The sequence below is a fragment of the Oryx dammah genome, unplaced genomic scaffold (assembly GCF_014754425.2).
Source record: "Oryx dammah isolate SB20612 unplaced genomic scaffold, SCBI_Odam_1.1 HiC_scaffold_28, whole genome shotgun sequence".
In the NCBI taxonomy this organism is placed as follows: domain Eukaryota; kingdom Metazoa; phylum Chordata; class Mammalia; order Artiodactyla; family Bovidae; genus Oryx; species Oryx dammah.
The window spans coordinates 15,553,747-15,569,127 of record NW_024070212.1 but is presented as its reverse complement, the minus strand read 5'-3'; the positions used below and the strand labels follow the sequence as shown (position 1 = coordinate 15,569,127).

The window sequence follows — 15,381 nt, the reverse complement described above, 5'->3', positions numbered from 1 at the left end:
CCACTGGACTGGAAAGAGGGAGCGCCTGAAGGACGGGGGTGTCTGAGGACTCCAGGGGCTCTGGGGATCTACCAGGTCCTGCTGATGCTCCACCCCAGAGTCCATGTGCCTCTCACCCACAGATGAAGGATCTCTCGTATCACTGCATCATCCGTGATGCCTGGAGTGGCATGAGGCATGTGGTGCAGCTTCGGGCCCAGGAGGAATTTGGGAATGGGTTGTGGAGCGAGTGGAGCCCCGAGGTCACCGGCATCCCTTGGACAGGTATGTGATAATTGAGCGTTTCAGCTTTCTTATTATATCAATTATCTGTTGCTGTGTAACAAGTCTTCCCAAGTGGTGCTAGTGGTAAAGAAGCTGCCTGTCAGTGCAGGCGACGTAAGAGACACAAGTTCGATCCCTGGGTTAGAAAGATCCCCTGGAAGACAGCATGGCACCCATTCCTGTATTCTTGCCTGGAGAATCCCATGGACAGAGGAGCCTGGCGGGCTACCGTCCATAGGGTTGCAGATAAGTTAGACAGGACTGAAGTGACTTAGGATGGATGTACCAAGTCCGACTTCCCTCGTGGCACAGTGGTAAAGAATCTGCCTACAATGCAGGAGATTCAGGTTTGATCCCTGGGTTGAGAAGATCCCCTGGAGAAGGAAATGGCAACCCACTCCAGTGTTCTTGCCTGGAGAATCCCATGGCGAGAGGACAGGCTATAGGCTTGCAAAAGATTTGGGCATGACTTAGCAGCTAAACAACACCACCAACCATTTATCTGCTCAAGATTTTGAAAAATGGTCGGCTGGGCAGCTCTTGTGCCGGTCTGGCCTGCACTGTCCTAGATGGTCTCCGTTCACCATGTCTGACGGTCGACGCTGGCTAGTGGAGGGGGCCCTCGGGTCTCCCTGAGGTCTGCCATCTTCCAGCAGACCAGCCTAGACTCAAGAGGGAAGATCCGCTCCACAACTTGATAGGAAGAACTTGTAGCTATATTTAATCTACCACAGTTACTAATGCTTTTTACTTGAAAAAAAATTGTTAAAGGTAGTAATGATCATTTGCGAGTAATTACTGTGATTAGTGAAAAATTCCAGGAAAATACAAAGAATAATTATTCCCGGTATTCTGACCACCTAGAGAAAACCAGTGAGAACATTTTACTATACTTCTTTCTTCTTCTAGGTATATTTATATGTGTTTATGTATTCATATGTCAAACTTCGTGGGTATTCCCATGTAATTAATTATTTTGGGGAAATGTATTGTTTAGCAACTGTATGACTAATGTGTTTTTTTTTAACCCATGGGAATTATTTTTTTAACTTTTAAAACTTTTATCAAATTAATACATACTCATGGCAAAGCAGCAGAGAAGGGCTTATAATAATAACCAGTGTCTCTTGTCCCACCCCTTCCCATTTTCAGCCCTGCTCGCTAGACAAAGCTGTTTTTAGTTCTTCTGTCCCCTCCTCTCCAAACAAGAAACTAACATGGCTCGATTTTTTTCCCCAAGAAAATAATATGAGATGTTATCTTTTCACTCCTTCCTATGAAATATTAGGATTTAATTGACCTACATCCAGTGCAGGAATCTCCCTGATTACAAACCAAAGAGTGATAGCCCAGCCTCTGCTTAAATGCTTCCAGAGATGGAGAGCTTACTACTCTCGGGGTAGAGGAAAGGCCGTCTCATCACAGCATCCGTTCTGGGGGAAGAATGCCAGGTTACATACAAGTCTCCCGGAAGCCGGAGACAGAAGGAAGTGGCAGAGGTGGGGCTGGGTCTGGACAACTTATATCGTTTCTGTCCTTTCTTTTTTACCCATTCTTACTGTAGAATAGTTTCCAGGTTTGCTTCTGTGTCAGATCTCTTTAGCCCTGCAGCATAACTGGACCAAATTAGTTGTTCTTAAATACTAGGCAATTAAAAAATAATAGGGGCTTCCCTGGGGGTCCAGTGGTTAAGACGCCACACTTTGAGTACAGGAGACCCAGATTTGATCCCCGGTTAGGGAACTAAGATCCCACTTGCCACATGACACAGCAAAGAAGAAAAAAAATTTTATTGAGTATGTATGGATAAAAAAGAAAGGACAGAAACAATATAAGTTGTCCAGACCCAGCCCCACCTCTGCCACTTCCTTCTGTCTCCGGCTTCCAGGAGACGGATATGTAGGCTGGCATTCTTCCCCCAGAACGGATGCTGTGATGAGACGGCCTTTCCTCTATGCTGGCTTTGCAGTATGTAGTCCTCGTCCTTCCTGTCCTGGAGAGCCGGCGGAGTGGGCAGTGTTGAGTGCAGATTCACGCAGGGCCAGGCGCTGCCGTCCCCTCTTCTGTCCATCGAGAGCAGGAGGCAGCTTTCTGTTGGGACCCTATCCTCAAAAGCTTGTTTCCTGATAAGACCTGGACAAGAAGGGAAGCCTAACTACTCTATCCTCCTTAGAAAGGTCATTTAAATAAATCAGAACATCCTTCAGGCTAGATTGTGTTGACCTGTCCATAGCTGTCTTTGGTTTGTACAAGGACTTTGAGCCAAAACATGCTGAATACCAAACATTAACATGGCCTTAGGAGCCTTTGGGAGGGGAGTGAATCATTTATAACATTGTGTGGTGGAAATGGTCTGGATACAGGCTGACACCTGTTTACCTTTTATCCCAAGCACTTAATTTGAATGGTCACAAACAGCTTTAGAAAATCTTGTTTTGTTAGAAAATTCTTTCTTTTCTTTTTTGTTTTAAAGGTGTGGTAAAACACAAATAACTTACAACTTACCATTTTTAAAGCGTGTGGTTCAGTGGCCTTAAACACTTTCATATCGTGATGCTACCTTGACCACCATCCAGCTCCAGAACTTTTTCCATCTTGCAGAACTGAAACTCTATACTAGTTAAATAGTAACTTCCTATTCATCCCTACCTCCAGTGTCTGGCAACCACTGCTTTACTTTCGTCTCTATGAGTGTGACTGCTGTAAGTACTTCATGTAAGTGGAATCATACTGTATTTGTCTTTTTGTGACTAGCTTGTATTACTTAGAATAACTTCCTCAAGATTCATCCATGTTGTAACTTGTGTCAGAATCTCCCTCCCTTTTAAGGCTGAATAATATTCCGTTTATCTGTTCATCTGTAGATGGACATGGCTTGCTTCCACTTTTTGACCGTCCTGAATAATGCTCCCATGAACGTGGCTGTACACATATGTTTTGATCTCTGCTTTCAGTTCTTTGGAATATATACCCAGATGCATAGTCGCTACACCATATGGTAATTCTATTTGTAATTTTTTTAAGGACTGCCATAGTGTTTTCCGCAGTGGCTGCACCTTTGTACGTTCCTGCATTCCTATCAGCAATGTGCGGGGTTTTCTTTTTTTCATATCCTTGTCAGCACTTAGTATTTTCTTCCTTTCTTCTTCCCTTCTGTCTCTTTTCTTCTTTCTTTCTTACTACCTCTCCTTATGGGTGTGGTATTGTGGAGTGATTTCTTAATTGGAGGAGAATTGCTTTACAGTGTTGTGTTAGTTTTTGCTGTACAACAACGCGAATCAGCTATAAGTATACATATATTCTGTCCCTCTTGAGCCTCCTTCCCACCCCCAGCCCTCTCTCACCCCTTTAGGTCCTCACAGAGCACTGAGCTGAGCTCCTCTGCTTCACAGCTGCTTCCCGCTGGCTAGCTATTTTGCAGTGGCAGTCTCTATACATCAGTGCTACTCTCTGTTTGTCCCTCCCTCTCCTTCCCCCACTGGATCCACAATGGTATTGTGGCTTAGGTTTGCATTTCCATAGTAAGTAGTGGTGTTGAAGGTCTTTTCATGTGTTTACTGGCTATTTGTATATCTTTTTTGGAGAACTATCTATTCAAGTAGAAAATTCTTTCTCATGTGAACCCAGCTCTGGTCTCACTGGGCCTTGGTCTCCAGGGTAACCCCTGATAAGTCTGCTAGTCTGCTCTCTCTGAATGCTTCTGGAATTCCCAGGGGACTTGCATCTGCTTGTGCTTCTGTTCCCAGGCTGTTGAATGGGATGGCTTGTGGATTCCTTACCTGTCTGGGGACCTTCCCTCAAAGCTGGTCTCATCTGTGGATGTCCCTCTTTAAATTGTTGTAGTCTCCTGCCAGTGGAGGACGGTGTGGTAGGCACACGTCCTTGACTGTTCGACCTCAGGTCCTGTGTTTCCGTGACTTGCTACAGTGATCACGTAAGCTCAGACAGAACTCTTTTGACCACTTCTCACATAAGCAGCTGAAGGGTTTGAGCTCCTATTCTGTACCTGTGTGGGTTTTGAGGGGAGGGTCTTCAAAACCCCAGTGGTGAATATAGCCAAGGGAGAAACCAGCTGCTCCCCTCTCCACTAAGGGCAGAGCAAGAGGAGCCTGGATTATTCCCATGCAACAGGGATTTAGGTTGGAAACTGAGGAGTGCTTCTGGAAAATGAGAGGGAGGTTATGTACGTTTTACTGAGGTTACATACGTTTTAGAGTTATTTGACTGTTTGCGACATGTCAGTGCACTAGATACTATATTGATGGGCTTTCTAGCCCCAAAGACCTGCCTCCATCCCTAAAGCCCAGACAGGTAGGATGCCCCTGCCTAGGTGTGGAGGTCCTGACACAGAGGCCAAGAGAAGTACACTGGAAATCAGGTTGTGTGACCTTGGTAACGTTAGTTTACCTCTCAGAGCCTCAGTCTTGTCATCTGTAAAATGGAGATGACATGACTTAGCTTGTCCCCTTTGGAGAGTTTTTATGAATTTAGAGAAAAAAACATTTCTTAGAGATGATAACTAGTCCTGCAAGTGTAGGAGGAGTAGTAATTTGAGTGCTGTGTTGATTGGTTCTTGGTCCGGGAGGATCCACAACTGTTGAGCCCATAGCTCTTGGGATAAAGAGAGCGGGGCTGTGGACATCCTAGAATTGCCGCCCTGGATACAGTCCTGGACTCGCTGAGTTCGAATGTAGAGGGGAATGTGAAGTGGGGAATGTGTGGGGGTGGGGTGGGGCAGGGGCTGGTGTAGCATCCCACTGTAATTGATAAGGCTGTGGAGCAGACCACACTCCGGGCAGTTTAGAAAGAGCACGAGAGGCTTCACGGAGGAGGTGACATTTGCTTTATGTCTTGGAGGGTGTTGTAGGGGTTTGCCTACAAGTAGAGAATGGGGATTATATGCCGCGGGAACAGCACGTGCAAGGACATGGACTGAACCAACGCAGGGCTGTTTGGCCCGGGGGGAGCACAGGTGTGTGGGTGGGAGGCCCGAGTGGGGGCCCCGGGAAGGCCTGAAGGGAGAGGGGGTGCGGGGTCGAGGTGTGGGGGAGGGGAGTCAGGCGCCTGGGCTGCAGCGAGCGCTGCCGCCTTGAGGCCGAGACCTGGCTGCACGCAGTCTTGAGGAGGCAGCAAGGTTCCCAGCCTGAGGGCGGGGCACTGAGTCACACAGTTCTGGGGGCCCTGCTCTGGCCAGGAAGGCCAGGTGACTGCCAGCAGCACCTGCCACAGTGACTCACAGAGTCCCTGCCTGTCAGGGCTGATGTCACTCTGATGTCAGGCCGGGAAGGAGAGGTTGCACGCTGACAGGTGGCTGGTCAGCCGCTCTTTGCAGGCTGGGAGTTCCTCACGTTTGTCGTCTCCGACAGCACTGGAAGGGCTGGCATCCAGCAAGCCTGTGGGCCCTTTGCACAGCGAGCTGGTGCAGAATGTTCGGGAAAAGCCCGTTAGGCATAAGAGGGTTGTTTCTTGCTTTCATGAATCCCTTTGACTCCCTCTCACACCCTGCTCACGGACACCTGGGAAATATTAACAACCCCCTGTGACAGGTAGTGAGCAGCGGGGACCCATTCTTGGGAGTCAGACTGCTGAGGAGGTGCTAGAGGTTTGCGTCCACGTGGCCTTTGGGGGACCCAGAGGCTGGGCTGCACGCTGTCCGGGCAGGTGGGCCTCCCTGGCCCAATCCCTTCAGCCACATACTATCACCTCAAACCCTGCAGTCGTCCCATTCTGGGGGACTTCACTGTGTTCCTCCCCTTGGCACAGCCCGAGGGGAAGTTGTGCAGGTTAAAGGGTACTTAGGGACACGTTTCTGAAGAGACCGTGCCCCTTCACCCCTCCCTGGGCATCGCCTGACTCTGCCGTGGTGCCGCTTCCACGGGGCGGCCTTGTTGCGTCCCCTGGGTGCAGTGTTGTCTCGGGGCAGACTGGGCTGTGGTTGCTGGCACTGCCCCTTCCCGCAGGACCTTAGGGAAGTGCCCAGGTTTGCTTGGTTTCCAGATGGGAATGATAAGCCTGCTTCAGAACTTCCAAACCAAACACCTGCCTCACTGGGCTGAGAGGACTAACCAAGCTTAGGCAGCAGTTCACACCCAGCCTGGCACATGTGAGTATACACCAGATGCTAGCAACTCACCTGTGTTTCAGGCCACACCTGTCCCTTGAGCTCTGGATTCTTGTCTCCACTTTGCCCAGAGCATGGACCACAAGCCTCCCTGTGTTCTTTGTCTGGCGATGGACACTACCATCCAGCCCGCTCTCTGAGCCAGGACATGCCCAGGATAGCAGGGCAGACCACCCTCTCCCTTGGCTCAGGTTCTTGTCCCATGTTGGCAGGATTCTTTTTGTTATTTATTTAGCTGTGCCTGGGTCTTAGTTGCAGCCTGTGGGCCCCTTGCATTGGGAGTGCAGAGTCTTAGCCACTGGACCGAGGGATGTCCCTCAACAGAATTCCTACGAGGATCCCTGAAACTGATTTCTGTCTCTAGTGGGAGAGCACCGGGTGTCCTCTACGCCACTGCTATGGGCCTCTTTCTAGATCACAAACCTGAATGTTGCTCCCTGGTCTACAGCCATGACTCCCCTTAACTTCCAGGTGAAGCTCAAACTCCTGAGCTTGGAGCAGAGGGCCTTCTCCGGCTGCCTGCCCACCATCCCTCATGCCTGGCCCTCACTCGCCTCTTCCCCTCCAGGGGGACCAGCAGTTTGGCACTCTTGTCTGCCTCTTCATCCACCTTCTTTCTGGGCCCACCACTGCATCACTTCCTTCCACACCCTCCCTATCTGCTCCATTTCTGTGCATAGCTGACAGTTTCCTGGGATTTCTATAAAATTTCGAAAAGAATTTTGGGTACCCAAGAAGGTCACCAGCTTTTCAGTTTGCTAAGTAAGGACCTAAAGTTAAACGGTTAAGTAAAAAGGGCTCTGCTGTGCTTAGTCGCTCAGTCATGTTCAACTGCCAGGCTCCTCTGTCCATGGAATTCTCCAGGCAAGAACACTGGAGTGGGTTTTCATTCCCTTCTCCAGGGGACTCTTCCCGACCCAGACATCCAACCCAGGTTTTCTGCACTGCAGGCAGATTCTTTACTGTCTGAGCATCAGGGAAGCCCAAGTAAAAAGAAGCTATTGCCATTGACCGTCACTCATTTCATAAGAGGATGAAACAAGGGCTTAATCTCAGAAGGAAGACACTTAAGCTATGTAGCTATCCACTGTGTTTTTTCTCATTTGGCCTCAGACTAGTAGACTTCTCCACAGACTGTCCTGGGTGGTGCTGGGGCCCAGGTAGAGTTGATTTCTTTCTCCTCAGGAGATTGTCAGCTCCTCAGTGTGAGGTTTTGGGCTTTTTCGTTTTTCTGAACGAATGGAAAAAAGTGAAAGTGAAGTTGCTCAGTTGTGTCAGACTCTTTTCAACCTCGTGGACTGTAGCCTACCAGGTTCCTCCGTCCATGGGATTTTCCAGGCAAGAGTGGAGTAGGTTGCCATTTCCTTCTCCAGGAGACCTTCCCGACCCAGGGATTGAACCCGGGTCTCCCGCATTGCAGGCAGACACTTTACCGTCTGAGCCAGCAGGGAAGTCCTGGACAAATGGGGGAACAGTGATCAACTTTCTGGTCGTTGGTTTATACGGTGTGAGGGAAGGCATGCCGTTCAGAGTGGGGGCGCTGCCTGGCGCGCCGCTCAGCTTGTGGGTCCCTGTGTCTCCACCCTACCCCCTCTCTGTGAATGTCTGGCTTTGTGGTTCGTCCCTTTCCCCTTGTTCCTTCATCTTTCTGTCACCCTCTGGCTTCCTTTTTCTTTCTTTTGCCTCTCCTCATTCCCAGCCCACTCCTTTGTTCCCTCTCTGTACCCCAACCCTGGAGCCTAGCAGCCCGTATTTTAACTGGTCATAATATACAGCTGGGGCTTCCCTGCTGGCTCAGAGGTTAAAGCGTCTGCCCGCAATGCGGGAGACCTGAGTTCGATCCCTGGGTTTCTGTTAATTTTCAAATTAACAGAAATATGTCTTTTGTTTTAAAAACTCGTGGAAAAAACTCACAGGTAGTTTCTCTCAGCCTCACTTACTGGATATGGTCATTTATTCATTCACTTTATTATGAATATAAACGTACATCATCTGATCTGGAAATATTATTATGGGGACATACTCTGTGTTGGATGTTAATATATCAGTCTTTTTTTTTTTTTTTTTGTCCCCAGGTGATTTTCCATAATTGAAATTTTACTAATTCCACAGATTTTCAGCAAGATGCAGGCTCGTGTTACGTAGTGAGTTCACAAAGATGAATAAGATACAGTCCTTGAATTTGAGAAATGTTTGATCTAGAGATGATTTTTTTTTTAATAAAGTGGAAAAAAGTTTATTCTTGCAGTCAGAAAGCTTTAACACTTATTTCTTGCAAAACTTCAGGCGAGCTATTTAACCTCCCTGTGTCTCATTTTCCCCATCTGTAAAGTGAGGGTGATATTATTGCCGATCTCGATACTCAGAGTACTGTTGTGAGAGTTAAATTAATTAGTTCGTGTCAAGTATTACAGGAAAGATGGTGCCTGGCACGTAGTAAAGTCTCAGTAAATGTCAGGCGTTGTCATAGTTGTTGCTGTTGTGGTCTCGTGACCGCCGCCACCGTCCTTACGCCTGTTACTTCCTGGCACACAGGGGCCTATGGGAGCCAGTGAATGCCGGTTCCTTCCCCTCTTTCATTCCACATGCTAGCTGCAGTGAAACACTAGGAAATATAAAATACTTTGGTCTAAACGGAAAAAATGTGTTCTCTGTTGTTGCTAATGTTTTATAGCCTTCCTGAGCCTCTGCGTCTGTAAACCTGTGATAATAGTACCTGCCTTGTGAGATATTATGAACATCACGTAGGCAAAGAACCACTTGGAACTGGAGTAGAGTGAGCGTCCACCAAGGTCAATGGTAGAAGTACTAGCAAGATTTTATTAGTATGCAGTTAGTATTAGTAATACTATTATTAAACTCATTTTCCCCTGAGCTGTAGTTTCTTCTGTAAAATGGAAATGTTTATTAGTAATAGCAATACACCTTCCATCTCAGGGGACAAATGGTCTGAGTCAGGGGTTCCTGTTGTCATCTCTCCTGAAGTAGAAAACGGCAGCTCACTCCAGCATTCTTACCTGAGAATCCCATGAAGAGAGGAGGCTGGGAGGTTCCAGTCCATAGCGTCGCAGAGTTGGACACGGCTGAGAGACTAACATTATTGTCATCTAGGGAGGTTTTTAAAAAGTCTTGTTATGTAAGACAATCTTAACTACGTGTTGGAAAAATTTTGTTCAGTCTGGTAGCATTCCTGGGTTATTTGAGAGAAAATTCCTAATTTATCTCTGGAAATCTGAGCCACCAAATGTTACACATCCTTTTCTGGACCTCATATCATGTTGGGAGTCAGAGCTGAGGGTCAAAAGTATACTGGTCTCCTTTTCTTCCTGAAATATCTTTCTGGGTTTGAGGGATCTTTTAAAGACCCTGATGGCTGAAACTTAGCATGGAGATTCTGAGGCTATAGGTCAGGGATTGGACCTGAAAGACCACTGATGAATCTGAACATGTCTGGGTTTAAGAACCACCATCCATGGTCAACCATATGTAGAGTTGTCCCTGTCTCCTGGTTTTAGCTTTCATTCTAGCGTCCCCACACCCTCCTCTAATCCTTCAGTCATCCCCTGCTATGAGTCTAATTGTTCCCTGTTAGGTTGGGCTGGGAAGAACACAAAAGAATAAGAGACTGTGTCCCTCCCATTTATCCAAGGTTGATCTGGGGCTAAGTTGCTCTGTGACCTTGGACAAGTTGCTTTCCCTCTCTGGGCTCTCCATACAGTGCGGAGGGTGAACACGCTCTTGTGTCCCTTCCAGTGCTGCTGGTGTGTGGTGTTTTTCCCCTCCTGGGGAAGGCATGCCCCTTCTGGAAATTTCTTTCCTGAGCAGGAGGGTCACCCTCTCCTCCAATCCCTTGCTAGTCTTTCTACTCCTGACTCAGGGAGGCTCGACATCTTTGTATAAACTGGTTCTGTGGTATTTTTAATTTCTTGATGGAAAAATGATGAACTGAAAAGAAAATATTTTAAACTCCAGAGCATTCAGTGCCTGGTCCCTCGGGCCCACGTTTGCGGCTGAGTCAGGCCTCGTGTCAGCGTTCTTGCTTTGATACTTGCCCTTCTGCAGGCTTGGGGGTTTCTGCAGCAACGTGGTTCCCATGGAGGGGGAGGGGCCCAGGAGGGTGCCCAGTCCACCTCCCTTTTCGGGCACAGTATATTAAATCCATCCAGGCTGTAAGAGCCTGTTGTTACATAATTTAAAAACATGTATTTATTTATTTGGCTGAGCCGGGTCTTAGTTGCAGCATGTGGGATCTTAAGTTGCAGCATAGGAGATCTAGTTCCCTGACCAGGGATCTAACCTGAGCCCCCTGCATTGGGAGTGTGGAGTTTTAGCTACTGGACCACCAGCAAAGTCCTAGAAAATCTATTGTTTAGATAAATATTTTTATTGCAAAAAGGGGCATGCTGCTGCTAAGTCACTTCAGTCGTGTCCAACTCTGTGCGACCCCAGAGATGGCAGCCCACCAGGCTCCCCTGTCCCTGGGATTCTCCAGGCAAGAACACTGGAGTGGGTTGCCATTTCCTTCTCCAATGCATGAAAGTGAAGTTGCTCAGTCATATCCGACTCTTAGCGATCCCATGGACTGCAGCCCACCAGGCTCCTCCGTCCATGGGATTTTCCAGGCAAGAGTACTGGAGTGGGGTGCCATTGCCTTCTCTGAAAAAGGGGCATAAAGGAGATTAAAATGTTAATGGTGCTTCTATCTGGCGCTGTATATCCTTCCTTTTGTTTATTTCTGTGTATGAATACATATTTGTTGTTGTTGTTCTGTTGCCAAGTCAAGTCTAACTCTTTGCGACCCCATGGACTGCAGCACGACAGACTTTCCTGTCCCTCACCATCTCTCGGAGTTTGCCCAAGATTATGTCCATTGCATTGGTGATGCCATTCAACCATCTCATTCTCTGTCACCCTCTTCTCCTTCTGCCCCCAATCTTTCCCAGCATCACAGTCTTTTGCAATGAGTTGGCTGTTTGCAACAGGTGGCCAAATTATTGGAGCTTCAGCTTCAGCCTTAGTCCTTCCAATGAGTATTCAGAATATATATTAAGGCATATCATATAACATGGGCTTCCCAGGTGTCTCTGTGGTGAAGAGTCTGCCTGCAATGCAGGAGTTGCGGGAGACATGGGTTTGATCCCTGGGTCAGGAAGATCCCCGTGGAGAAGGAAATGGCAGCTCACTCCAGTATTCTTGCCTGGATAATCCCATGGTCAGAGGAACCTGGGAGGCTGGCAGGCTACAGTCCATGGGGTTGCAAAGAGTCAGACACGACTAAAGCAACTTAGCATACCTCATGGAAACCTTTGGATCACACTATATGGACTTTTCCTTGTCTTACATTTTTTATTTAACATTATATCCTATTCTTAGTTATTTTCTGAGATATTTTCAAAGACTATTGCAATGTATGATTATATCAGAATTTATACGGCTAGTCCTGTAGGGTTAGATAGCTGCTCGTTTTCCCCGTAAGATTCATTATGATTAATTTTATTCTATCAGTCGGGACTTCAGGGTTCATGAATCATTAATAATGACTTTTCTATCCACAGAGCCAAGAAGTTCTACTACGACCAAGCTGCCCACCTCCACACAGGTGAGCTCATGTTCTTATAAAAGGGTCATGGCAACAGCACCTAGAGTTAAGGGTTGTGGGCTGGCGTCAGGCAGAAGCTGACTCCAATTGCTCCTTTGCCACTTACCAGAAATGTGGATGTGAGCAACTAGCCTGAACACAGGGGCTCTGTAAAGCACACCTCTGTAAAGCAGGGGAAGAGCGGTTCTCTCGTCCCAGTGATGTAGGCCACGTAAAGTGTGGATTGGTTCTGGCCCGGCTCACTGAGCAGCTGTGTGTCTGGGGGCTGCTGTCTCATCTCTGAACCTCTGGGCATCCCAATAGCTTAGCTTGTGTATCTGTGCTCTTCCCCTGTGGACTCCTGGTGTCATAATTTTCTGAAAAGAGGATTACCTCTGAAGCTGCTTAACAAATCCTTGTGTAATCCAATTTCCCATTCAACTACATCTCCTCTCCTGGTCCTTAATTCCCTCAATGCTAAGCGGGGAGACTCAGCCACGCCTGGAGCTGGGCAGCATGGGGAAGGAGCCAGGGTCTTGCATCTTGGCCATATTGGATGCGGGACTGTCCAGGCACCAGTGGAAACAGCTCCAGGGTGAAGCCCACACTCACGGGTCTGGAGGGTGACGGGAACTGACGCTGAGAACTTGCCATGCCTCATTAGGCTCTCAGCCTGGCATCTCCTTCCTCATTTGACCCTTATGGTCACCAAGATTTGGGTGCCCGAATGATCATGGCTGTACTGATCAGTCATGTCCGACTCTTTGCGGCCCCAAGGACTATAGCCCACCAGGCTCCTCTGTCCATGGGATTTTCCAGGCAAGAATACTGGAGTGAGTTGCCATGCCCTCCTCCAGGAGCTCCTCCCAATCCAGGAATCAAACCCATATCTCTTATGTGTCCTGCATTGGCAGGCGGGTTCTTTATCACTAGCACCACCTGGGAAGCCCGTGGTCGTGCCTACAAGGGAGGAAAACTGATGCCCACGTGGATTAAGAAATTTCCCCTGCCTTCCATAACTAGTAAGTGGTGGATCCAAGATTCTAGCTTGAGCTTTTCCCAGTAAGTGGTAGTACCCACGCCCTGGCACCAGATCCATAATACATCTGTTTCAGGTTATTTATTGAGTATCTCCTCTGTGGAAGGGGTGTGCCCTTAAGCTCCTGGTGGAGAGACATGTGGGAAGAAATCCCCACCCTGAGTAGGTGAGCTATAGATACAAGTAAGTTGAGAGTGAGGGTCAAACAAGGAGAGGTCCGTGAGCTAGAGAAAGGATTGCCATGGGTGGGTCAGGCAGGAGGTAAAGGAGGAGATAGTGCCTGAGCTGGGTCCTGAATGATGGTGGGATCTGCAGAAAGAGGCTCACAGTGAGGAATGTTTCTTTTAGGCACCTACTACTACTGAAGATAATGAAAATTTTTTCTCCAAAGATTCTGCAAAAACAACCAGTTTCCCAGGTAAGGACTGGATATTTTTGTGTTTCTGTTGCTTATGGGGCATAAAATAACTTGTCTCAGCAGAAAGTCCTTTCTTTTTGGAAGTGTTGGCAGAGGACTGGTCTGCTTGATGAAAAGGATCAATGGCAGAAATACTCTTTTATTACTTTATTCTTCCAAGTTTGATATTGTTAGCTAAGATATAGTGAAGGGACTGTAAGAAGAGTAAGATAAATCAGTAAACTACGTCACATTTGGCCCAGAATACAAATGAACGTGCTACAAACAAAATTACTAGCGTCTGTAATGAAATACACCTTTGAGGAATGAAATAAATCTTTGGGAAGGCCTTCATTCCAATGCTTCTGATTCCCTATACCTGCAAGACTAGGGAACCTTAGCAACGTTTTCATTGAGAAAGATCCCGACCAGGGCTTCCCTTGTGGCTCAGTGGTAAAGAGTCCCCCCGCCAATCAACTGGGGAGACATGAGTTTGATCCCTGATCCTAGAGGAACCCCCATGCTGCAGAGAAACTGAACCTGGACACCGCAACTATCGAGTCTGTGCTTGAGTGTCTGGGAGCCACAGCTCCTGAGCCCGCATGCTGCAACTCCTGAAGCCAGGTGTCCTGGAACCCGTGCTCCACAGCAGGAGAAGCTACTGCCGCGAGAGGCCTGCACACCGCAGCTAGAGAGTAGCCCCCACTTGCCACAACTGCAGAAGAGCTCACACAGCAACCAAGACTTAGCACAGCCAAAAAAAAAGGAAAGGAAAAGATCCCAGCTCCTGTGTTTGCTTTACTGTTAATATATGGATGGGACTCATGGAGTCCAGACTCTGGAGGCCCAGTAGCTGAACGCATTCACCTGATGGCTCTTGGGCTTTCTGAGGGAGTCCTTGGCCTCCATACCTTTAACTGGGCAGATTCCTGCCATATCTGGCTGCCCATGCCCTGCCATTCTATTGCAAAGCCCTACCTGGTGCAGTGCACTTAGGGGGACCTGCCAAACACCTGAGGCTGAGCTCTGCTTGCGCAGCTGGGAACTTGGAGTCGAACCCATCCCTGCTCTCCCAGAGTCTACCACCCAGGGGGCAGGCTCTGGGAAAGAGTAAAGCAGTAACTAGAAGAGAGTGGAATGTGGCCAAAAGGGAGCCGTAGGTAAAGCAAAGTGGGATTTAGAGTCCTGAGGGAATCACAGAAAGTTCACAGAGGAGGTGCCATTTGAATGAATCTTGAATGATGTGGGTGGGACAGCAGGAGGTTGGGGCAACAGGCAGTTCAGGGGATACTGTGGAGGAAGGACCCTTGAGTCTTCTCTAGCCACTCTCACCAAGGATCTGTCTAATCCAGCCCTGTGTCTTTAAAGACCGTCTATGGGCTGATGACTCCCAAATGTACAGCCCCGTCTCTGACCTTCCCACGAAGATCCAGCCAGACTGGTGCATCCAACTACCTAGGTGACGTGTCCACCTGATACCTGCTAAAACTCTCAGACCTAACATGTCTAAAAGAGAATGCTTGATGCCTCCCCACCTCTTCAGCCCAAATCTGTTCTCATCCTTCTTCCTCATTTCAGTAAAGACAACACATCCTCTGGGTTGCTGAGGCTGGGAGGTAAGACAGGCTTCCTCTTCTATGCCTCATCCCATGCCCAGTCCTTCAGCAGGTCCTGCCAGTTTGTATCCTGAGGTTTGTCGAGGAGCTGACCACTTCTCACCCCCTCCACTGCCAACACCTGGCCCAGCCATTGCTATCTTTTCTCCAGTACGACTTTAGGGTCTGCCTGCTGGTCTGTTGGCTTTTCGTCTTTTGTTTTAATATTTATTTTTATTTTTTAATTTATTTATCTGGCTATTCTGGGCCTTAGCTGTGGCACCTGGATTCTTTTTAGTTGTGGCATGTAGAATTTAGTTCCCTGACCAGGGCTTGAACTTGGACTCCCTGTACTGGGGGCGTGGAGTCAGCCTCTAAACCACTGGA

The 15,381-nt window shown here is 48.0% G+C and overlaps 1 protein-coding gene across 1 annotated transcript in view; it reads left to right on the top strand.

Moving 5' to 3' along the window:
* Positions 1–15,381, top strand: part of IL6R (interleukin 6 receptor) — a 53,934-nt gene that overhangs the window by 26,916 nt on the left and 11,637 nt on the right. The window contains exons 6-8 of the mRNA XM_040230441.1: positions 123–264; positions 11,941–11,984; positions 13,351–13,420. Coding sequence (XP_040086375.1) covers positions 123–264; positions 11,941–11,984; positions 13,351–13,420 — 256 coding nt within the window. The remainder of the gene's footprint in view (positions 1–122; positions 265–11,940; positions 11,985–13,350; positions 13,421–15,381) is intronic.